Genomic DNA, 25,755 nt, shown 5'->3' with positions numbered 1-25,755 from the left:
TGATAATTTCTCTCCTTGTCTTGGCTACTAGGAAACTAGAAATTTATAGTTTCTAGGCCCTTCAGCTTGCCAGGGTAGCGCTTATTCTACTGAGCCATCTCCCTAGCCCTTTCCCTTCTTTCTTTAGTAACCACTGTTATGAATTCCTATCATTTTGCTTAGTGAAATTTTGTGTCTTTTCTAATGCTGTTCTGTTATTACTATTCTGTATTCTTTAAAAAATAAAAACAAACAAAACTGTGTGAAGCAAATTCTGTCTTTGGAATGTCACAACTCCGAGGCAACAGAAATAGCAACTACCCTTCTTTATTCCCTAGAGGACAGACTTCAGTCTACACGGCCCTCATGAATACGGCTGAACATTTTTCCCTCTGTGTATCAGAGGTTAGTGTTTCTTCTCTTGTGACCTGCTCCTGTTTGCCTTTCCACAGAGACCACCTGACACTCTAAGTAGAGGGCCTTTCTAGGTACTTCTTCTGCCACGATTCTTCCCAGTAAATGTGCCCTCAAGCCCAAGGAGATCCAAAGCCATTTTTATGAAAAACAGCTAGCGTAGTCAAAACAGCTTACCACACTGTTAACAGCTGTGATCACTAATAAAAGGGTAACAATAAAACATAAGAAAAGTATCAATTAAACCACTTCCGTGTATATTTATTACCTCAATGTCCTGATACTTATGCTTTCCTGGGGGTCGAGACAGCCACACTAGATGGTCTGAAATGAACAAGGATAGCTCACGGCCACAAGAAGGGCTGAGGGAAGCTCAGCAATTCATTGCTCCAGAGTCTACAGGCCTTATGTTCACGTTAAAAAAAAACCCAGTGCCACTGACTTGGCCACTTTGCCCATCCAGTCATATGTGGAATATCTTTGCAATTTCTGAGGATAATGGGTTTTGTAAGAGCACTTTCCAGCATACTGCTAACACTGTTTAAAGTGCATCATTAGTAAATTTTTCTCCATTCAGATTGAAGAGAAAATTATCTCTACTATACTTACCTTTATTACATATTAAAAATTATATGATAATATATGATGTATAAATGATAATTTCTCTCCTTGTCTTGGCTACTAGGAAACTAGAAATTTATAGTTTCTAGGATGATATTTTCTTAGTACTTTGGTTTTGTCTTTTACTGTACTAGTAGATTTGATCTAGCTATACAATGATTTAACAGCAAGCTGCTTTGAAACCGTTTTTAATAGAAGCTGAGGTTTGACTGGGATTTATTTGCTGGAGAGAAAAAACAGTACCTGGCTCACTGCATCTCTGAGGATGGTGGACAATTAAAATAAATAGTAATTACGAATTCTGACTTTGCAAACCTCCTATGTGTTTCTAATGATATCAAGGGGATAATATATAAATTTCCCCAAAAGGAAAAAAAGATCTTTTGAGAGGGTTTATAAATTCAATAATTAAAAGAAAAAGATATTCAGAAACACAAAGAAGACAGAAACTGGAAAAGGCAATTCTGGTTGCTATTTTCTATGCTGGGTCAGTCAGGAAAGAAGTCTGAAAGGGAAGAGAGCTATGTAATAAACACAAAATAGGTCGGAAATCCATGTGAAGGGCCAGGGAGATAGCTCAGCATAGCGGCATAAGTGTCTGCCTTGTAAGTGCAAGGCTCCGAGTTCAATCCCTGGCACTGCACAAAATTAATAAATAAATCAAACCTATATGAATAAGATATATGGAACAATGCAGTTCATCCTGTACACGACAGCAGGTGGAGGTACCAGGGCTATGCCTCTCCCTGCCAATACACAGGTTCTGACTATTCTCACACCATACCCCACAGAAGAGGAACCACCTGCTGTGCTCATGCCACATGTCCTTCCCAGGCTGTCCCAGAGCTCCTGGAGCTCGTGCCTGACTGCAGAGCTCACAGGTGCCCCTCATGCTGGGATACTCACATTAAGCTCGGTCGGTGCCACTGCGTGGTCCGGTTGTTGTGGTTGACATAGTACGTTCGGCCTAAGTTGTCCACTTTCTCTTCCCAGCCTGGGGGCAGAGGTGGAGGAGGAAGCTCCTCCTGATGCTGAGAAGCTGAGTCGTTGGAGTCTACAACTTCCCACCCATGCTGTGGAATAAAACGAAGTGGAAGGTCATGGGGGTGATTTGGAAGGCTGAGGGCAGAGACAAGGACAATGTGGTCTGCCTTCCTTCTGTGGTGCTCTGTCATGCTCTCCTGGGCTCCTGCAATTGCTTCCTGTGCCACAATGGAATAGGATCCCCCAAAAGGGTAAGCGAACACTTTCAGGCCTCAAAAATCTTTTCAGTAATGGCCAGTTAATTATACCACTTACTAAGGAGGACTATATGGTGGGAAGCTTTGCGGGTTTGGGTATGGAGTTGGTGAAGGGACTTAAGACTCATTATATTCTTCCCTATCTAGTGTTGTCCTTCTGATATGAGGGCCTTCAGAGCTATAGAAAGCTGTGTCAACAACATGGGCCACCTCACAGCCGTCACCCCATCAACGTCTCACAAGGGAAAGGTGCATCGTGCACAAGTGCTCTGACAGAGAGCGTGGTCTGCGTGGAGGGGGCCTCAGAATTTGCTCGTGTCCACACAGGATGACCCTGAGGATGGAATGCCGAGGAGGTAAAGCCTCCATGGGTCTGCTGTGATCCCATGGGCCAGAAGAAGTCTGGAAGCTGTTGCCACTGCTACTTAGCCTCTGCAGACAAACAGGCTCCACAGTACCAGGGTTAGAGTTACATTTTACAATGCATACTTCAGGCATTAAGTATTGGTTTTCTAACATCCCCTACTAAAGTCACTGGAAAATTAAGTAATTCACTGGTTACTGCATTTGGAAGGCAAGATGAGTGTAAAAAATTTCTTGGATTTGACATAAAATCTGTTGCTGTGCTCATAAAATCTCAGCCTCGACAATGGCCTGCCACCCACTTCAGTCCTTGTCACATGAGCAGAGCCGAGAGCCCAGAGTGGACACTGCCTGGAACAGTGGCCTCCTGGTTGGAGGGGTTTGGTAAAGTTGCCCACAACACATTATTCACATATCACATACATGCAACAGCTGCAAACGGATGTGAGGACAGCCACAGAGGGGCCTTGTTCAACAGATGCTCTCTGAACAGTAAGAGAATGTGGCTTTTAAGAAGTGCTGTCTCAGCATGTGCTGTGAAGGTTTAACAAGACCCACAGCACAGGTATGCGACAAGAAAACTAAAAGGCTGCTGTTCCAGGCGGACAAAAAAGAAATTCTGACCAGCTAACTCCAAGGTGGCCTTTCCAGAAGGGTGCTGTTCTAAGCATGCTATCACCTGGGGATCAAGCAACTCAGAAACAGGGAGAGATTTTCTCAATGAGCATATCTACTCTGAAGCAATTTTAAGTGCTACAGGACACTCTTGCGGAGCTGCTGCAAGTCCAAGGCAGACACAGCCTCAGGCCATGAGGATAACTCCGTGGGTGGTGGGGCTGCTGATACAAGACACTGCTGCGCTGTCTAAGGAGCAGTCTTCCTAATTATTAGTGTTGCAGCCTAAAATGAAAAACTAAACTTTTAAACTAAAACAAACACATTGGTAGACTATCAAAGACACATTCAGGGACAATGTCTTTTCATATTTAACTTTACAAACTCTTTCAACTTCCTTTAATGAGAAGCCTCACAGTGGAATATGAGTGAGGACTTAGCCAGAAACCCAGGCCTAGGCCTGCAGCTGTCCACCCACCTCCATGTCATCTCTCTGCTCGCTGTTTTCTTCATCCTGTCCTCCATTCTTGGGCATGTAGGCCATTTTCAACCGCAAAAATCCCTTAACTCGAGATTTATGACTGCACAAAGAAAGAAATCAGTTACAAAGGATCTGACTTGCTTATATGCGGCCTTTTTATGGCAACTGATGACACAATCCTCAGAAAAACCAATACTGAAATTTGCAGGATGCCTCCTCCACTGTGTCCTCCCTCTCATGTCTTACCTTCTTGGTCGGAGGAGAAAGTCCTTAAATGTATAAGGTCGCTCCATGGTGGGGTCTTCTGTCTATGGAAAGGAAAAGTAAATTAGGTCTCCACATTCCTGGCAATTTTGTATTTTAGAAATGCCTACCCAGATCCTAAGGGATACACTGATGTATTTCACAGCGTGGCAAAGGTAAAAATGGAGTTGGTTCTTTGATCGCTCTGGATGATTAATTAAACATCTGATAGGCTGTGGGGCTCTGTCTACTTAAGATCCACTAGGTGTCACTGTCCACATCAGGTTTTAGGAGCCAACCCTAGCCACAGACAAATGACAAAATTATAGTTGTCCCTGCCAAGTGTAATTTTCTAACTGCAGGGTGCGGCCTCAGTCTCATGGAACTGATTAGCATTGGAGGACCAGGGGCCACTGGTGCCTTGATATTCCGTGACTTCAGAAATCTAAACCAGGAGTCAACGGAACCCCCAATATCTAGTTTAGAAATAAAGGCAACTTTATTTCTCACATTAAAATATTGCCATTAACCTAAATAAAATAACATATCTGCTGTACAGAGATTGCCCAGGAAGTACTATCGACTACTCTATGGGGGCTCATCTCGTGAAACTGGGATCTTTGTTCACGTAAAAGAAATCAGTCTTCATTTACTGTACAAAGCTGGATGGCCCAACAAAGCAAGAAGCTAGAAATGTAAGTGTTACTATTATTTTTAAGATACTATACATAGTACAGCTTCTATGAATGCAACTCATAGTACTCTTCAAATGAATGCAACTTAAAGTGCTTAACTTTTATAGAAAGAGACAGACCATACTACACTGAGTTAGTCACTGTATCACATTTGAAACGTTCATTACCTTAGGCCTTGCTTCTACCTTCCACTGGCTTCTTATTCCTCTTAGAATAAAAGGGAAATTCCTTCCTGGGATCCACAAGGTTTACAACCTGGCTTTTCAGCACCCTTCACCTCTCTGTAAACTGATCTCCTTTGGATTCTCCAGAATACTCCCATATTTCTGGCTTCATCTGTTCCATGAGCGACACGTCAAAGCCTGCTGGAGACCCACAGATCAGCCGAACCCAGTGCTGGGCAGCTGGCTGCACACAGCGTGGTTATCCATCCCCACTTTGCATCTTGCCAGCAGAATTCCCGTACTAAGCTGTCACCGTGAACCTTCATTCATCACGCTAGCATAGCACTGTTCTTTATCTTCCTTTATCACTATCTGAGATTATCTTATTCGTTTACTTATACACTAGTTTATCATCCATCATTTCTAGGATGTAAGCCTGTGACATCAGAGACTTGGATTTGCTCATAATGTTTTGCTGCTGCCAAGAATATTGCCTGATGCTAAGTGGCACAAAGATAAGTAGTTGATAAATTCATTTGATTTACAGAAATTAACAAGGTACTGAAAACTTTGTAGCACTGAAAAAAATCTACTATATTCTCAGGATTTATTTATTGCTAAGGCAGTAAGTCAAACTTGGAAATTTGGGAATATCTGCTATTTAAAAAGTTTCCCAATGTACATCACGTATTATGGAAAATTTTGTAATTAATATAATTTCCAGCATCTCGTCCTTGTTTTCATTTGCTTGATTAAAAAAACAGCTCTTTATCAACACCATGGAGATGACATAGTACCTGCCTCAGTGTTATAATGCTGTGGGAGGTCACCAACAGGTCACCGGGCTGCGTGGCAGATGAATTCACTGATATCGCATAGGAGGAAAATGACTAATTTTGACTTGAGGACCAGAATGCTTTGTGGGTGAGTGGTACAATCCTGGAAACTAAGCCCTGGGCCTCATGCATGAGAGGCAAGTGCCCTACTGTGGCACTGCACCCCCAGCCCTAGCAATTGGATTTTATAGAGTTGCTGGGAGGAAAAGCCAATAATATGGTACCAATCCCAAGGGTATTTGGCACACCTAACAAATGTGGCCATTTTCATCACTGGCCAAATCTACATTTTCATATTATGTGACAACTGCCAACTCCATGTCATGCAACAAGAGACAGAGAGCTGGAAAGTTTGTATGGAAATGAGGGTAGGACTGACCACTTGCGGACCACTGGACTAATCAGGTACTTCTCTACACTGCTATCTCCTTAGCTGGAAAATGCGCCCAGAGCCAGACAAACGCCTTTAAACTCTAAGCAAACGCCATGACCTTGGCTCTCCACCCAAGAAGACACCACTGTCCTGCCCCCAGCCATAAACCTACGAAGGCTGAAAGAATGCTGGCCACCTCAGTATGCCTAAGCTATAGACAGGTATCACTTTACAGCACTTTGGACTGAGATGGAAAAACACTAACATTTTAAAAGTAGCTCTCCCTGCCTCAGTGCACTATCGAAGGGTGCAGAAGTCTTGGAGCTGGGCCAGGTAGAAGCATCGGGGCTCTCTCTATGGGAAGGGCAGACACGAGAGAGTAAAAAGAGCCAGGAAAGGGCCCCAAGGTGCAACAGGCAAATGCCTGTCAGAGTTTCTTCTCGTAGTTGAGAAGTATGTTGTTATTCTTGTAATTAGTTTTTATCCCAAAATAATTAGATATAAATTATCAAACATGCTACATGGACCAAGCGCAGTAGGCAGATGTGCAGATGGTAGTGTAAAATGACCAATGATCACACGCAGCCACAGCTGAGGCTGCTCCTGCGGCTGGTGGAGAAGATGGCAGTGGCCGCATCTAACCTGCAGCCCAGGCGCAGGCTGGTCGGGGAACAGGACCTTCCTCAATTACAGCCTGCCATCCCCTCCACACGCCTCCTGCTGGTGCTCAGCTGCCAGCATCTCCTAGGCAACACAAATGTCATAACAGCCATGGAGCCTCCGGTCAGAGAACGCTGGAACAGCTCCGCAGCTCTATCCCAGAGCTGGATGGAAAGTCGGCCCTGTCTAGGCAAGCACCCTCATGTTACAGGAAAACAGAGGCGCGGAAAGGAATACTAACTTAGTTAAGGTCACTCAGGCAACTTTTGTCTTTTGAGATGGAAGCCAACAACGCCTGACAGAGTCCTACCTTTTCAAGCCCAACCTCTGGAGACTTTCTAGAGTGTGGACCTGTGCTTCCTTACTTCCCTGCCCTGTAGAAAGGGTCGGCTCACTCACCCTACTTGTTCTCTCTTCCCTTCCCTCCTCCTGTCAAAGTGCAATAAAACAGAGAAGAAATATTAAAGATAAGCAAACCACCCAGAATAGAAGCGAAGGAAACAGAGGTCCCTACTATTCTAGACAACTTGCATCTTATTTCCAATCTTTTTTTTTCCCCTGCAAATAAAATGGGGAGGAGTGAATCGCACCACCAGGAAGGAAACTGAACCGTAATTCTAAAATTATTTTCTTTCCTTTGGAAGCATCTGATAAGTAGGAAGCACTGAGGAACCTATGATCAGAGAGGGAAAAGAAGTTGATCTGTTTTTATTATCCCTCCTTCCCTCCCTTCCGGCTCAGGGATAATGACACCGGGCACTGCAGCCGGTACTGAGGCATTCGCTTGCATGCAGAGTGCCCAGCTCTGATGACCCTCCCTGCCCCCTCCACTCCCAGCTGCCTCCTCCTCCTCTTTCTCCTCATTGCCCTGGCAGAGCACCAACTTGGACTTGCACATAATGGCCTACAAGGCCCAGCACAGCATTTAATTAATCCAGGTGCCTAACTCTTGGCACCAGTGACAGAAGAATGTAAGGGCCAGCTCCACTGCTTATGCTGCCAGAGAGAGCCTCTCTCCACCTAGGGCTGTGCTGCTCACTGGGCCACTTGCAAGAGAGGCGTGCAGGAGACCCTGTAGTCAGCCTGGAGGCTTCCCTGGGCCAGAGAATCTATGGCTGCAGATGGGGATGTCCTAGGAGAGTGGAGTCTAAGAATCTGAAAGCAAAGTTTTATATTGCAAACACCAATATCCACTGGCAACTGCAGCGACAGGTCCGGTGAGGAAAAGTTCTTCAGTAGATGTCCGGAGGGCAACAGTATTTCTTTTTCAAAACACATAAGATAGAATGTTTAAATTCTTCAATTTTCTAGCAGTCAGCAGTGTATACTAAGTTCCTTTCTGCTGCCTTGATTTTTGTCCATCAAGTTTCTGATTTAGATAAGAGCTTCATTCAACACTGGCAATATCTGCAGGCCAGAAGCAAGGCCGACAGTGGTTTTGCTTGAATGAATAAAGGTTTGTAATATTTTTGGCAACAAGATAATGCCTCATTCCTACTTTGGGATGCCTCGAAATAGATGGTATCTATGTCAACATGGAAGAATGGGCAACTGGGTGTTTTTCTACTAGCGATTTGGAAAATATCAACAGAAAAATTCTCCATTATAGTTTATGTCTAGATGTGCCCTCAAAGCCTCAAGCAGTCATCCGGGGGTGGGGGCAGGCTTTTCAGAGGTGGCTGAACCTAGAGCTTGCGACTGATTCATGGTCCAGTGCTAGGATTAAGGAGTGAGTGCTACCTCACCGTAGGGCGGGTGCGTCGGGACAGAAAGCCTCGTTTCTTGCCCTTGCTTGCTTCTGCTGTCTTTCCCAACCATGGATGGTTGCCCCTCTGTCTTGTGCCACCCTGCCTTAGAGCCAGCTCAACACGGACTGAAATCTCCAGAAACTGTGAGATAGACAGACCTTTCCTCCCTTAATGTTGAGCGTTGGGTATTTTGTCTCAGCAAAGAGAAAAGAAACTACGATATTCTTTTTATGTCTGTGCCTCAAAATTGGAGGTTTTTTCTTACCTAAACTAAATATTTTTAGTATGTTACATGGGTAGAAGGAGAGAGAAACAGCCCCAAGTGAGCACTAAATGAAGGAAAAAGCATGAAAATATGCTAAGGAACACAGGGAGATTGGGCAACTGTGTCACCTACAGTTTTTCCCAACAGAATTATCTGAGATAACAGAATCACATTTTTTCCCCACATCATTACTGGGGATTGAGCCTGGGCCCCCTGTACTGTGTCGCTTTTGTATCTTAAGACAGGGTCTTGCTAAGTTACTAAGTTGCCCTGAAAGAGCTCTAACTTAAGATCCTCCTGCCTCAACTTCCCAGAGTGCAGGATTAGAGGTGGATATCATCCTATTTATCTAGAATCAAGCATTTTTGACTAGAGTACCCTGGTCTGATTTTCACACATGCCATCCAATGTAGTAGTCACTGGCCACATCTGACTGAAGTTTAAATTTTACTTAAGACAGAATGATAAGTTCAGCTTCTCCGTCACATTAACCACATTCCAGACGCTAAGGTGCTACCTGTGATTCCAGTAATAGTGGCACCTGGACATGAGGTAGGGACTGGCCCTACTAATGCATCCTCAAACACCAGAATCCTCTCCACCAATAAGTCTGTCCTGAATGAATGCACTCTCTAGCAGAGGACAGGCCCTTATAAAAATCATTTGCTAATCATACCCCCCCATCAGATTCATATATTCCTAAAAAGGCATGGGTGGGTTGGAGGGGCAAAGTTACCACCACAGTCCTGTTCTCCAGTGGTTTCTCATTACTAAGAAGACAACTGGTTACTATCTTCACCTTCTGAAGTTTCTTACTTGAATTTTGGAGATTCTGATATACTGAATCTGTAGGCCATGTATGACCTCACAATGGCTGTTATACTACCATGAAATGACCGTCCATTATTCACTCTATCAAACATACTCAAATGTTTCCACTGACTTCACAGTTTCACATTTGTGCATAATCACACAAAATGATTGGCACTACGCAATTTTCAGGGGAGTGCCCAACATAAAATCACAGAGGCATATAATAGCACCTCAAATTCTGGGGCCAAACGCCATGCCCATTCAAAATACACTATCTGGGTTCTACTATCATATAAATAATAATTTACCTTCATCCATTCCTTTTGTTTCATTTATGGTCCATCTCCCTAAAAAGGGAGTTGGCTTAAAAACTAGTCCCTTTGAAGCACACGGATTATGGTGTACCAATGAAGACTACTTTTGGGGAGGACCCACTGTTTCACTGACTTGGTTATATTTGAGGAATCGGTCCTCTCTAGGTGGTCTTTGTTTCATCTCCTTAATCTGCTGGCTTCACTTCTAAGCCTGAGCCTCAGCACTTGGAAAGCCCACACCTGCCTCCACCAAAATCGAAGGTGAGCCATTCCTGCTACTGACGTGGCCTCTCCTTCAATTCTCTGGGCTCTATGCCCAGTCTTTCAAACCCAATCATTACTAAATCACTCCAACAAGGCCTTCTTAGAGCAAGTTGGCAAAACTTGCACTTAATTTTCTTAGGAAGGATTAATAAATAACCACCCCCCCCGGCCAAGATACGGCTTTCAGGGAAAAGCACTGCTGGAGATAGCCATGAACAGATGGCCAACCAAGGAACTACAGCTTTGACCCACAGAGCATAAAGAGAAGATCTACCGGTATGCAAAGACAGGAAGAGTCTTCCTAACAGATACTGAGACATTCACATGCTCTCGATGGGACCTGAAAAAAGCTAACTGGACTTCTGACAGCCTTTAAAATCAATCTCATGCAAAAATGCCATGCACACACGCATGTACACTCTCTCTCTCTCTCTCTCTCTCTCTCTCTCTCTCTCTCTCTCTTCTCAAGCCACCTTTACGTTTCAGGTTTTTATATAGAAACAAAATATTTTAAAGCTATCACTCTTCCTTTCCATTTCTTGAAAGGGAATGCTCTTGAAACCTTTTTTCCTTAATAGCTCCCCTGAGTAGGAATAAATTGCTTGCCTTCCCATTCCAGTATATCCTCAAAGCTTGCCTGGGAAGACGAAGTCTCAGTATGTAACATACGGGGACAGCCACGGTTTACAGCAGGAAGGCTGCACTAGGTGGTACAAGTCATTTTAGTTTATGGACTATTTATGTTTCACACCCACACAAAAGCATTTAAAAAACACAATGCCCTTGTAAGGCAGAAATATTTGACTCTCCTCTCTCAGCTACTACTTCGGCTCTGAGCATCTGTGCTGCTCAGGGGAAGACAGCTCAGAAAACTGGGGCCACAATATGAGATAAGCTGCTTCCACCTAGGGCTCCAGGTCTTATTCCCACCCCCTACTCGCTGCCTCAGGTTGCGGGTGATGCCACATTCAGCAGTCGACAGCCCTAGCTGTTTTGCTTGTCTAAGCAGACATGAACAGGAGCAGGTCAATGAACATGAATAATGTTGTCTTTTTTGTCTCTATGCTGAGAAAGCCACACACTCAAATCTGGGAAACACCAGCATGGTGTCCATGAGAAGCAAGCATGCACACTACTAGACAGAGGGGAAGGCATCAAACTAGACTCTGAAGATGAATTTGGGAGTAGAGCCATCAACGGGGCTTGACAAAGGACAGGGTCATTCCTAAGGTATGGCAGGCAAAGGCAGAGGCGCTATAGGATTGGAGAAGGTGGGAGCTGGGGATGTTGGCACAACTAGAACAGCCTATGGGATCCAGATATCTCTCACTCTCTTCCTTGAAAGGATCATTCTTGAGCAAGGAGCAAGGGCCTCGGCACGTGCTCCTCATCCAGCCACTCCACCTTACAAGTCCATCAGCTGGCAACGGTAGGAAACCACTCCCCACAGCTGTGACACAAAGCATGTAACTGTCCTTACCGGAAGGTGACTAAGGGGCACGTCCACCTGGCCCAGGAAGTCGTCTCGTGTCTGTGAAGAGAGCAAAGAGTTAACATCGTCATCTGTTTGCTGAGTGTGTTAGTTTTTCTTCAAAAAATAAATTTCATTACACAATGAGACAGAGGCCCAGGGCCTGCCACTAGATGCAGCAGGAAAGCTGAAGGCACAGGGCCAAGATGAAGCACAGAGAGGCATCTCCAGGAGACCTGGGAGCTGGAAAATCCGTGCACAGGACCTTCAGTTGGCTGAGACTAGTTAATGCTTGCTGCCAAGCAGGGTGGTAAGGACTCGTGTCTGAGGGTGGGGAGCGCGTGGTTGGTCAGGCAGGCAGTCAGGAAGGACCTGTGAGGCTGCTGAGGTTTTAGGGGTAAAGCTGGGCCTGGTATAAAAAGAAGACGGAGAGTGTCCAAGGAAGGAAGGAAAAGGAGATGAAAAAGAGTTACCAAGATGTATCAGGCACAGGTACCAACTTCCCACAAGAAAGGTAAAAATTGTATTGTAACTTTTCCCACAGATAGCTGAAGACAAGCCCCACAGTGCAGATCCCATCACTCCATATATACCGTGCACTTGTACTAATAAACTAAAATTAAAAACAACGGCAGAGAAGACAGTACAGAAACATCTTAAACAGGTATTTATTTATCACATATTACAAACTAAGAGCCTCCCGGCAGCTGAGAGTCTAGCAAGGGAGTATGGAACTTAGTGACTAATAAATCTTACAAACTGCAGATGATAAAATCAAAAGCCTCTTCCATCCATGAGGTACACTGCTTGATAACGCACTTGTAAGTAGTAGCTCCTGTAAGTTCTGGACACTCCACACGCTTTGCTTTTTCCCTCCGCCACCCAGAGGAACTCCCTGGAAGGTGCTCACTGGGCCCTTCTGAGACACCTGGAGGTTCTAACCCAGATCGGGGAGATGGCAGATACGCGGACACCATGTCCTGTGGTTATCATGCTCACAGCAAGGCCCTGAGTGCTCAGATGAGCTGAGGCCTGGGTGGACTGACACGTGCCACTGCTTGGGCATCTTCAAATGCACAAATGCTCTGAAGTCCTTTACATGTGATCAAGCTCACCCCATAGTGAGTGGAAGACAAGCCCCAGAGTACAGATCCCTCACTTCAAACCCTGGGCTCATCTTTTCACTCTGCTGGTTCACTGAGAAATCTGCTAATTTATAGAAATTACTTTTCAACTTCCTCTTCTTCCATGTAGAGAAGCAACAGGTTAATACAAACAAAATTTAATGAAATGATTTCCATGAGCCTTAGGTGTTTCCCCTGAGATAGTTTAAAAGATTTGATAACTAGAGCCATCTCTCCCCTCTAAATGATGCATGAAGGAAAACGACAAGTTAAAGCCCTGGCCGGGTGTGCACACCCCTTGAGAAGACTTCAGTTCTTTCATTTTCTCAGCTCTATTTGCCATACCCTAGTATAGGGATGCCTCAGGAAGAGTGCACGGAAAGTGTCACCAAGTTCTGAGTGTCCTACAGGAAGCAGCAGTTATCAGAAGGCCTGGAAAGTAATGACGACTTTGCTGTCCACCTCAGAGGTAGTCCACACTGCCCCGGGACTCACACGGAGGACAGTCATAGAAGGAGCTAGGGAGCTTGATCATTCATCCTCTGGCTGATTTTTACTGTCACTGCCCTTAAATTTTTTTTAAACTTTTAAAACATTTTCAGTGTATTTTTGAAGTATTCATGATTACACTTCTCATGAGGAATTGGCACCATACGTGGCATCTCAATTCTTTTTACCTCCCCCTTCCTATTTGTAAAAGAGCTCCCACCCTGTTTCCTATTATTTATCTTATATAATGTCAGTTTCCTGTACCATCCCCAAAGAGGTGGAAACTGATTGAAAATTAGTGAGGAACTGTGTGTCTAGCTACCGTAAGCAGACGGGCATGGCCGCTTGTCCCCTCTCCCCAAGTTCACCCTCATCCTCCTGCTACTGCTAAGGGCCACGCAGGAGGAGGACACAGGACTCAATCGTCTGGAGACACCAATACTCCAAGCTCTGCTCCACAGCCTGACAGCTGCAAAGCTACTCAGGAATCACGAAACAAAATGCTTTTCTGCAAAACTTCACAGAACATGTGCAGGCCCATATAGTTCTGTTAGGGAGCTATCACAGTTCCGAACTGAAACAACAGTTCAGCTCTGCCCAGAAACCTAAGACAGGTGCCCTCAAAATGCCAAGGAGAACACTCCACTTCCACGCGCTCATACTCAGGCTCTGTGCCCAAGCTCTGTCCTTGCAGCAACTATGAGAGGCAGGCCCAGTTACTGCACCTACTTTCCTGACAGGAAAGTCTCCTGTCAGTGGCAGGAAGGCGGGAATGCACCAGTTCCTGGCTCTCCTGGACTCTGGCTCCCACTGAGGATGAGTGGGGCTTCTAAGGTCAGCACAGAGACTCTAACAACTTTGGGGGGGGGGTCCTGTTCAAGTGTTTGCTGGTCTGTCATGTTCCACGCTGCCATTTCTGAAGGTACCTGCTCCTTTCCTCAAGAAAAAAGTTTACTGAATTCCTGGAGGCACTCTGAAGCCATGAACCTGACCCTATCTTATCAATTTCTTTATCACACTGAAAAGACAACTCCTAAACCAGCCAAAGACAAAGGAACTTCATGGTTAAAAGTGTGAGGCTCTTACTAGTTTGTATCAAGGGAAATAGAAATAAAATCAGTTTTTAAATAAAATAGGGATAGAGCCAGTCAAATAGCTCTCTGGATTAAAGTGCCTGCAAGCAGGCACAGGGGCCAGCTGAGACGACAATTGAAACTGATTGTGGTGAAGCATGCTTGTAATCTCAGCTCTTGGGAGGCTGTAAACAGGCCCATCACTAGGAGTCTGATCTAGTAGTGAGACCCTGAACGCCTTGTAGACCCTTCCCTAAAATATACAATAAATAAATAAATAAATTTAAAAAATGGGGATAAAGCCCCAAACAGCACATGGCTCAAGTGAAAGAGCTTAAATCAACCTTCCATCAGTCAGTGGAAGATGTCTTTGGTTGAGAAACCTAAGTTTTGAAATGCCCAAGATTGCCCAAAGTACAGAAAGTACAGGCAATAAGATATTTGAGTGAAGACCTCTCTCCCAATTTTTACAAATGTTTTCAGCTGCAGAAGATATAATAGGGGATAAGAAACTCTTGGGGGCCTTTGTATCACAGTAGGCACAGGAACAGGTCACCTTGGATACCTGTGGAAGGATCCTGCCCAGAGCCTGCAAGGATGGCATCTGAGGTCATCACAGCTTTATAAGGACATCCTGCCACAGTATTGATGTTTACAATGTGTAATAACAATATTACACAGACACATTAATCAAATCAATTGCCATTCATTCACATTAGGAAATCATTTCCATTAAGCCTCATGTTAACTACAAATACCGAATGGATTTCAACACATACAGTGAGTACTGGCATTTTTCTTTAAGTGGAAAGGGGCTGTGAATTCCAACTTTTAGTTGTTCTATTGTTCTCTAGGGTGAGGGCATGCAGGTTTGTAAATCATACTTCTGACGAACCATCAAATACTTACTCAAAGTAAAATGACAGTATGCAACAGAGCCTCTGAAATGTCACACAGGGTGAAGCAGAAGTCCATATTCTACTACTGAGAAAGTCAAATGCCCGTGCAACTCAGGTACTACCTCCCTTAGGAACTGCACACTAAATGCTGATTGATTACTTGCACTCTTCCCTCCCCTTTAGCCCAATGATACTCCCTTAAACGAGAAAGGAGATGACGTTACATCACATCCACTTCCAGGCGTGCTGCTACAGCTCCACTGAGACCCTACTGGGGCTCCTGGGTCCTTCTCTCAGACTCTGCAGTGGTCAGAGGAGCCAGCACCGGAGTGGACGCCAAACTTAGTCACTCTGGCAAAATAAATGGGACTTAATTTCCAGAAGAACCCATCTACTCAGAGGATCGCACAGACTCTTTGGCTCTGGGAAGGAGTAGAGATTAAGGCCACTCCCTAATCCGAATGTTACTGCTCCCCCGTGACCCCATGGCCCTGATCTTTCCCCCACATAGAGGGAGGTAACAGCAAAGCTGCGCACACTGAGCGTCTCATCGAAGCTCAGAGCCACGGCAGGGAACTGGGAGCACAGGAAAGTACCAGAAGCCAGGAAAGATGCCCAGCGCTCATGTTGGGCCAGAAGGTGTCAGGCGTCTCAGTCAATGTCCTTGTTGCAGGGACAAAACACCTAACAACTGCAACTTAAAAGAAGAGAGGTTTATTTTGGCTCATGCTCTTAGGAGTTTCAGCCCACAAATGGCTGGCTCCAAAGAAAGCGGCACAGGGGCATGGCGAAGGAAAAGCCGTTCTCACAGCAGCCAGGAAGCAGAGCTAGGGGAGAAGGAAGGCAGATACAGAGTTCCGGGTCACACCCACAGTGACCTGCCCTTTCCAACCAGACCCCACCTCCTCAGAGCAGGTCAGCTGTCAACACCCATAATCAACAGCCTTCTGAACACAGGAGACTTGGGGGCAATTTTAGATCTTATGCAAAAAACAGGCAAAGGACAATAAAAAGCATCGAAGGGGACTGGTGATTCTCAGGAAATGTCACCATATGACTAAGTATGGAGGCAATATTCTTTAAGCTATGAGTTTCAATCCCACAATGACTTACAGGAAGCGTTTTTGTTTTTCCTGGTGCTGGGGACTGAACCCAGCCAGGGCCAGGTAAGGGTTCTCCAACTGAGTCACACCCCAACTTTTCCTTCATCTTGAAGTGAAGTAGAACTGAACAGAAACTGCCAGTGCCTTCCATGGAATACACATTGTTCTATCCGAGGAGTTAGCTTTCATTTCATACAAATATCAATATATGTACTAAGTTGGGGTACAAAATTAATTTCTTTTTATGTGTCACCACCCAAAGAATCTGAGTCATTCAACTACAGAAATGAAAAACTCTGGGAGGCTGAGGCAGGAGTACTATCCCAGGTTGGAACCCACCTTGAGCAATGAGGAAGATCCTGTCTTCAAAGAAAAAAAGAATTAAAAAGGGATGGACACATAGCTCAGTGCTAGGACCCTGGGTTCAATTCCCAGCACCACAAACACATGCCTATCCTTCTCCAAACAACACAAAACAAAGAATCTAGAATTATCCATCGTCTGATAGTTGATCCTGGAAATCACTATGGAGTGACTTCAATAATTATGATTTTCTAAGATAAATAGAAGAGAAAAATAGAGGATATACAATATAAGTTACAGAATCCAGATTTAAGAGTGAAAATGTCACACAATCACATAAACGTCATGCTGTGTGGACCACAAAGGCAGAAAGAGCCCCTCTGCTGTCCCGCTTCGCCACCAGGCGCAAGCTCTGCACCTGGTGCCTCTTCCACAGCACAGGGCTCCGCTGGCTGGCAGGGTGCTGCCTGGACTCTGTGTGCGGGTGTGCGTATGCGCACTTGTGCAGGGAACAGCATGCGTTCTGAATTATCCTAATAATGAACGGCCCTGGTAATTTTCACAGAAGCCCCTTGGTCCAAGTTTAAAGGCACAATGACCCTTTAACAGCTTAGCATCTGGGGAGCCACCTTAACATCACGACGAGTTCCTTCTTTCGACCCTGTCTCATTATTCAGTAAAGCATGACACCAGCTGTCATCATAGGCTCCAGGGAAAAGATCTTACTTCTCCTTCCGCTTGACAGGAGCATCAGCCCCCATCATGCGGGCAGAGCCTTGTGGCTCAGGAGAACACCGGGAGTTCAGCTTGGCCTTCATCCACACCTTGTCCTGCATGTGCCATCGCCTTAACGAGCCTCTGCAAAGGGCATCACTGATGTTCTTGAAATTAATTAAGTTCACTTAAAAGAAGTCGTGATAAAACATGTTCTGAACGCACATGCTCAGATCCAAATTCCCCTCATATATGCACCAGAACATAAAACCGAGCAAATTTCAGGTACTTTTCAGAGAATCAAAATCAATCAATCAATATCTCTCTCTCTCTCTCTCTCTCTCTCTCTCTCTCTCTCTCTCTCTCTCTCTCTCTTTCTCTCATGCACACACACACAGCTACCTCCTCTGCTCTTCTGTCATTTATGTTTCAGAGGGAAGGGTCAATATCTGCTGTTCACTGTAGCACAGTAAGGTGTCCTGGAGACACAAAACAACAAACAAGATGTCCCTGTCAACAGATCTCATAGCAGCTCTCAGGACTTTCACAGGCCCAATAAAAGCACACCGGACAGGCAGGGAGGACTACACCATGCTGGTTCTGTCTGGCCTCAGGAAGACCGTCTATTTAAGGGACGCTTCTCTTACGCTTCAAAAACACAAGCAGAAGTTGTAGAGACATGCGGGGAGCAAGGAGCAGCTGTGCAGGCAAAGACCAGAGCAGCCTGGCAGCCGGAGTCTGGCTGTGGCCCAGGGACACAAGTGGGCAGGTCATGGGCTGCGAGAAGATGCTAGAATCTCGATGGGCTCCAGTGCGCTCGCAGTTGCTGTGGGAGCCCAGCTGTGATGTTAGGGCCTCAAGCTCTCTCTGCCTTGCTCTGGATGGCAGAGTTCAGCCCTGTACTCCATATAGAAGCACACTCCAAGAAACTGTAGGAATGTCAGTTTTAGCAGAACCATCTGATAATCACGATTTAACACCCAATAAATTGGGGATGCAAATACTGGGAAAGAACCCTGGGAACCAGAACCGTGATGTGCACAGCGGTGCTGAGCTCAGAATCGTTTCCTCCCTGGCACCTTCCGGGGCGGCCAGCCATGGAGGCAAGCACTTCTCGCGGCACACTGCAGTCTGGAAAATCCACACAGCATGGAGCTGCTCTGTAACAGAGCACAGGAAGAATGCTGCAGAAACCTAACAGGGAAGGGGCTCGCCTTGCCGAGGGTCAAGGTTGGTACAGCTTTAGGGAGAATGTACTCTTCAAGCGGGGTCAGGAAGCAGGACTTTGTGTGAAGGAAGACAGGAAGGAATGGGTCTACGTTGCTGTGGAGGTATCAGGCTGAAGCAGGCAGGCACTGAAGAAGCTTGTGGGAAAGGGTGAGATCCATACCTGGAAGTTTGTGGGGGAGGACGATGGCAGAGAGGGGATCAGGGTCAGGTCACAAAGGCCCCTGGGAACTCATTAGGTGAGCAAAGACACAGTTGACAATAAATTCTCAATGAATGGCAAGGACTGGGTCTCGGAAAAGCGGCCTGCAGGGGACAGGGAGCTGAGGAGGGCATATAGTCCTCCTACTGTGGCCCCATGCTGGTCCAGCCCCACAGGAAGGGAAGGCCCAGAGCCCTTCGGAAGAGTCCATTCCTGAACTTGCCGGACAGCAGGGCAAGGCGGTTTGCCAAGTGTTGAGCACAGTGCCCATCAGCAAACCTCAGCAACCGACGTCCTGGCTTGATGCTGACATGAAGCAACTGTGGAACACAGAGGAGGAGGGTGTGGCGAGGACACTGCACTGTCCAGGCAGAGGGGCTTTGGGGGACACAGGATATCCTCGGTCAGCACGATGAGTCACCCTGACCATCATCATGTCTAATTTCCTATTTGTGACATCTTCTCTTCCAACCCAGAGTTGGAGAACTGCATGTAATCTACACTCTGACACCATCAAGGGAAAGAAAAGGTCTGATTGTCCCTTCCAGGCTCTGGGTTCTGGGCTGGCATCACAGCTATCTGTCACATCTGTCTCACAGCTGCCCAGCTGCACAAAAGCTCCCAGGCAAAGGCCACTGACAGCCCTCCATAAAGCTATGTACCATTTTCTGAGGACGAGTAGAAACAATTTAACTTTGGTTTCTGGCAGTGCTGATTTGGGTGCAGAACATGAACCACCTTCTACTTGCTACACCTATTAAGAAGCATCTTCTTCCCCCAGGAGCCCAGTTGGACCCATTCTCCTTCAGCGATGGCAAACCTTTCGGTGCTTCCAACGATGACCAATGCATGCACTGCAGGTTCACCAGTACTGCTAGTCTCTCTAGGACAAAAATAATACCTGCTGGTCCTGAGGCAGGACTCAATCGTGGTACGGACCCGAGGCTCCCACCTGTCAGGATACTGGCGCTACCTGATAAGTTCTAAAAACACAGGTACAGGGCTTGTACAATCATGCTTCTGGTTGAGGGGCTCAGACACTGGTCCGTATCAAAACTCTCCAACTTAATCTGATTTGTGCCAGGGTGAATAAGCATTGAGTAAAGCTCGTGGCTTTCACTGGCCACAAAAGACAAACTGTAATTAACTGTGATACTGGAAGACAATTATGATCTCTAATAGCATAAAACAGCCCCCCCCCCACCATGCCTCTGCAAGACAGTCCCTTGGTGTCCCTCCTGTTCTCCCAAATGAGAAGGAGCTGGACCCATTTACACAGTGGGTAAAAATAACTGTTGAGCTAGAATGTGGATGAGATGGGGGTGGGGGCGCAATGCTGGCTGTCCCTGTTTGGAACCCTGGCCCTCTGGCCTGATAGAGCCGAGATATTAATAGGAATAAGACTCACAGGTGCATAGACAAAGCACAGGGATTCTGCTGCCTGTGGCCAAGAGATGTGTGCTTGCCAATCTAATACTGGAACCAGAAGACAAATCTCATTTGAAAACGAATCTGAGGATGAAAGTCATTTAATGAAACACCTGAAACTTGCGTCTCTATCCACTTGCTTACCCTGTTCTAGACATCATCAGTGATGGGCAGCTCACTACCTACTGGGAAGGAAAGCAGCGATGGGTTTTGTAGGCATAGACAGCTAGTTCAAAATCCCATGTCTAAGCAGGACAGCTGAGTAACCAAAGATCTTAATAACCACCAAAGATCAAACTCCTCATCCATAAAGTGAGAATAAAACAACTTTACATTGCATAGAACTGATATTAAGTGAGACAGTTAGATTCAAGAAATGTTATTCCTGCCAAAATTTCTCAAAGTCAGTACTATGAGCATTAAGGGCAGGCTAATTCTTTGCTGTGGGGAGTTGCTTTGAGCTTCACTAGATGTTTGGAAGTATTCCCCACACTCTAGGCATTGCCAAATGTCCCCGCAGGAGGCGAGAGCAACACGGTGCCCACCTGAGAGCCACTGTCCCATCCCACTCGGCTCCCACCTGCTGAGGAAGGTGTTTGCTCCATCCGTGGGCCACTCTAGGTGACCGTCAGTGATCTTGTACTCATTTTTCTGTAACTCTCTGGCCTTCAGCATCAGCAAAAAAGAAAGTAATATGAGTTTCCATGACTAGCAGTGGGCAGAACTGCGATTTGAACCCAACTTCACCCGCTCCAACACTTCAAAGTCACTTGTCTCCAGTGTGTGCAGCTCAGGGCCTCATTGCTTTGCCAAGGCATAGGACAGATTAATTACTTATTTGAAGAAAAGTATGTTCCTTCTCTCCAGCTGTCTTCCTTCCAGCCCCTACAGTACTTTAGAAAAGGGGAGAAATCAGCCAGCAAAGCTCCATACACCAGTTCCTCGATCACTGGACAAAACAAAGAACATGACAGAGCTCACACTACATCATAGTGGGTTCTAGAAAACCTGTGAGAGGCTGAGCTCCTGGCTTAACAGAGTTGTGCTTAAAATCAACAGCAGAGTTATCTTCAAGAACAAGGAACCATATTCATCTAGGGCAGCAATTTGGAACACACGATGAGAAGCCATTAAAGTGAGGAAGTCCCAGGAACCTAAGAAAGGGAATGTGGGGTTGGGGAGAGACAGCTCAGCAGACTGAAGTGCCTTCCTGCCAAGCACAAGGACCCAGGTTCGATCCTTGGTTCCACATTCCCGGAACTCTGAGAGCACCGTGCCAGCCACCAAAACCAGGCATGGTGGCGCATTCCTGTAACCCCCACACTGGGGAGCCTGAGATTGGAGGAGGATCACTTTGAGTCTGAGCCGCACAGCGAGACCCTGTACCAAATAAATAAATAAACAAGTGACTAAATAAATGAATGATTTTTTAAAAATTAAAAGAAAGGGAATGTGAATGGACCTTAGATAAAAGCAATGGAGGAGAAAAATCTCCCAATATTCTCTCCAATGTCCTATCAAATGTCTTTAACAATCAAACCACGAATGATAACTAGAATTAGCACAGGGTTCAAGTAAGGCACCACTTGAGCACAAGGCAAACCTGGGGGAGAAAAATTCAATTAATCCTCTGTGGCCAGGAATCACTGGGCACTACAAGTCAAGTGCCCATGCTTGCCAAGTGGCTGTGGGGCTAGCCTTCTGGAAAATCCCATAGGATGAGGGCTGTGAGGCCCGAGATGGAGACTGCTCAATACTGACAGCAAGCACCCTGACACATCATTTACCTCACCCCAGTCTCCTCCCAAAACCTACATCTTTTCCACACCGATGACTCTGAGATGGAAGATGTGAAGGGAGCTCTGCCACCAGTGAGTGCTGGTCTAGATGCTTGTGCTCTGCGAGACAGGCAGGAAGGAGCCCTTGCAGGCTGGAGGAGTAGCTGGGTCTCGGGCTCTGCTCTTGGCTTAGAAGCCCACTAGGTGACTGGGCCTGGATGCAAGTCTTTCCCACACCGGGTTCCTCATCTAGAAAGTGGGGCTGCCAGCCACCTGCACTTCCTGTGTTGTGGCTATTACAGACATCAGGCATCTGCACATATAGAAAGCTCACGCAAGTTTCTACTGAATGTTATTAAGTCACTGTGGGAATATTTTAAATTGACTTTGAGAAATAGGAGGAACAATGAGTTTCTGCCAAAACAGGCCAACTGGAAAAGCACACAGCTATTTTCAGCCACCCATGGGTCACTCAGTCTGGTCTCTAATCAAAGAACTTCGCTGTATTGCAAACCGTTCAGCATGTACAGTTTGAAAAATGCTCATTTATTCTGTGGGATAAAAATATATAAAAAGGCTTAAAAAAAGCAATTGAAGGCTGGGGAGATAGCTTGGCAGTCTAAACACCTGCCTGGCAAGTGCAAGGACCTGGGTTCGATCCCCAATACCACATGTAGTACCTGCCCCAGAACCCTGGGCATATAATGCTGGCCACTGAAACCAGGTGTAGTGGGGCATTCTTATACTGGGGAGGCTGAGACAGGAGGATCACTATGAATCTGAGCTACACAGTGATACCCTGTACTAAATAGGTAAATAAACTAAATCAAATTAAATTTTTAAAAAGATTAAAAAAGAAATTGGAATGTTATGTAGTTAATTTATCCTTTAAAAATAAATCCATGGAGCAAAAAAGTGAAGGCCCAGATGCAAGATTAAAGGAGAGAGCTTTCTATAAATTTAAGATGCAGACATACTTTAGCATTGCCTAAATTACCTCTTTCTACTCTCTTTTCTTTCTTTTTTTTATATATTTAGTACAGAGTTTACAGGGTTTAAAGGGTCTCACAATATAGACTGGACTCCTAGTGATTCTTCTGTTTTCAGCCTCCCAAGAGCTGGGATTACAGGCGTGTACCACCACACCCAGTCTTCATCGCTGTCTCAGTGCGCTCCGGGGCTGGGACTGGTACTGCACGCTGGGGATCCAACCCCAGTCCCTGCGCCTGCATAGCAGGCATTTAGGCTGCTGAGCTATCTGGTCAGCCTCTCCTCTCTTTTCTTTAAAGGATGATCTGACAGGAAGCTGTCAACAACTAATAAACATGGCTGGAACATGAAACCCATGATCCTCATGAAAACTGTAATAAAAAGTAATCTCTGGGCTAGACTACAAAACCAATGAAATCTACTTGTGGCACCAAAGGGCACTAACCCAGACCTACATTTACACTCTAACCTCATGCTGACATTGCAGTGAATACTCTGATCTGCCAGGCCAACCAGGGGCACAACAAGCCTCTACCACCTCTCCAAGTGGACGCCGGTGGGCACCTCTATGTGCCACAGAGAGCCACGTGGCAATGACTGACGGCTGAAGTGAGATGCTGCTGGAGCAGGGCCTGGGCTGGGGCAAAGCTTCTGGATCATTTTCAATATTCATGAGAATTCTGCATTCAACTTCACATTTCAATAACCGATTTGAACATGTTACAGTTTTCCCACAAAAATCTTTGAGTGAAACAAAAGCTTCAAGAACATCCAGTGTTTTTGTCCTACGACAGCTGCTTAAAAAAAAAAAAAAAAAAGGCACTGGATTGTAAAAGAGTAGTCTGCCCCATAAACCGAGGGGTTCAGAGAATTGCCCATCGGTTCTTTCCAGGCTATCTAAGACCCAATTGCCCTATGCAGCTCTGACATGAGAACAGAGATGTGTAATCCAGTGCATTATTACTGAATTCATGAAACAATGTGGAATACTAGCACAAGGCCTTGAGTGTAGTAGGTGCTGGGAAGTGAATTAAACTGTTATGTTCCAGGAAACCTCCCTGGAAAGAAACCCCCAAAGGGCGACACGTTGCAGGCAGTTCCTGTGAGGTGGTCTACGCTCACAGCTGCATGCTATATAGATGATTCCCACACAATTCCTGCCCTTCCAACTGACCAAAGCCATTTAATTGCAGTAAAATCAGACTTCTAAGGACTGTCTATGGGATAAGATGAGGGAAAAGGGAGTTAGTCCATAGCAATTGTTCAGTGTTTAAATACATTGAACCAAACAGATATATTCACACACTTACACTTTAAATGAACTGCAAATCAATTGTGCTTCTTTTCTCTATGTTGTTATCTGTTCTTTTCTTCATAGTTCAAAGGAGTAATATAGGAATTAAAAAACTTAGGTCCTGACCAAAGAACCCAAGAAACAACACTTTAAACTTTCTGTCATATTATTTCTACTGTAAAATAGTTAAGGCTCATTAATTCTGTAGTTCTTTAGATGTATACAGTTCTCAGAACTTGTGAGACAGATTTTACTGTAGTAGCAATTTCCCTTGCCTTTTACGTCCATTTTGGACAAACAATGTTAAGAAATATTGCTGTACATCAAGCAGCATTTCCCTTATAATTGAGACCTAGGAGAGAACCAGACAGAAAAGTAGACAGCTGCTGACAGTGGAAGCCCTGCCCAGTGGACTGCGCTCTGTCATCAGGGAGCCCCAGTACCTAACAGGACCTAGTGCAGACTGGTGACACCACGTGGGACTGAGCCAGGGCTCTCCAGCTCCATGTCCCCAGAAACATGCAAGATGACATGTGCAGAAAGAATAGCTTGGGTGCTGTGGTGGATAGCACAGATGCTTGGGGTCTGTGGAGTGACTTTAGTCTATGTCCAGCCCTGCAACTCACTGAAGGATGACTTAACAGAGTTATGCAACTTCTCTAAGGTCAATCTCCCATCTGCACAGAAGGGATGATAACAGCGCAGATGCAGCAGGTGCAGGCAGGCAGAATCTGGGAGAAGATGGGGATACTGGGTGAATGTAGGTGTAGACCCAAATACACTTCTCTAGGGCACAGAATTTTGTAAAAACTTCCATTTGAGCTGCAGATATAACTCTCCTGTTTGCATGACCTAATTAACTTTAAGCTGTAAGCCAACAACAATTAGCATATATGAAACACTTGATTTAAGTGTTAGGTAGAAGTAGTTTAAGTGTCTCACATAACTTGCCTCACAAGAACAGATAGTACCCATACATTACAGCCAACAAACAAACAAAGGCCGAGTCATTAGCTGAAGGTCACATGATTGGCAAGCAGGACAGTGGCGATCTCCACTCTCACCACAGTGACGTGTACAGTCTTCCATGTCACACACTTGGCTGCTTGCACTCAAAGTACAAGTCCTGATTCCTCTTATTTTCTTCTTTCTTTTTCCTAGTTAAAAACCTTAGCACACCAATCAGCATGTGCTGACTCTTGCTCAACAATAGTCACTGGGCCATCCAGCACATTCCAAATGAACCATTTAACCACTCTGATTACAAATTGGGGCCTTATTTTGGATGCCATCTCAAGAACAATGCAAAGTGCACACTTGCAGTGAAGCAAAATCTAAGAAAACTAAAAAGTCTTTTCTTGCCTCTCCAATCCCAGTTCTTCCCTGAAAGGAGCCAGGATTGGGGAACAGATGGCCTATCTAGTTATTTATGAAATATATAAGGAGTTATAAAAGACATGGTAAATGTTTTAAATAATAAAAAGCTTATATTATAAGCAAAAGAAATATTGTCAAGAATGATAATGAATATTAGCTGGGGAGATAAGCTCAGTGGTGGAAGCACCTGGCAA

At 45.4% G+C, this 25,755-nt stretch overlaps 1 protein-coding gene across 15 annotated transcripts in view; it reads right to left on the bottom strand.

Moving 5' to 3' along the window:
* Nedd4l (neural precursor cell expressed, developmentally down-regulated 4-like, E3 ubiquitin protein ligase) overlaps nucleotides 1-25,755 on the bottom strand; it is a 342,174-nt gene that overhangs the window by 70,417 nt on the left and 246,002 nt on the right. For all 15 annotated transcript variants that reach the window (XM_023715286.1, XM_023715293.1, XM_004623689.3 and 12 more), the window contains 4 exons: nucleotides 11,570-11,620; nucleotides 3,961-4,022; nucleotides 3,712-3,814; nucleotides 1,921-2,087 (listed from right to left, as the gene is read on the bottom strand). In XM_023715286.1, the coding sequence (XP_023571054.1) occupies nucleotides 1,921-2,087; nucleotides 3,712-3,814; nucleotides 3,961-4,022; nucleotides 11,570-11,620 (383 nt within the window). The remainder of the gene's footprint in view (nucleotides 1-1,920; nucleotides 2,088-3,711; nucleotides 3,815-3,960; nucleotides 4,023-11,569; nucleotides 11,621-25,755) is intronic.

The sequence above is a fragment of the Octodon degus genome, unplaced genomic scaffold (genome assembly GCF_000260255.1).
Source record: "Octodon degus isolate 3935 unplaced genomic scaffold, OctDeg1.0 scaffold00003, whole genome shotgun sequence".
NCBI lineage: Eukaryota > Metazoa > Chordata > Mammalia > Rodentia > Octodontidae > Octodon > Octodon degus.
This window is presented reverse-complemented; position numbering and strand designations above follow the sequence as displayed.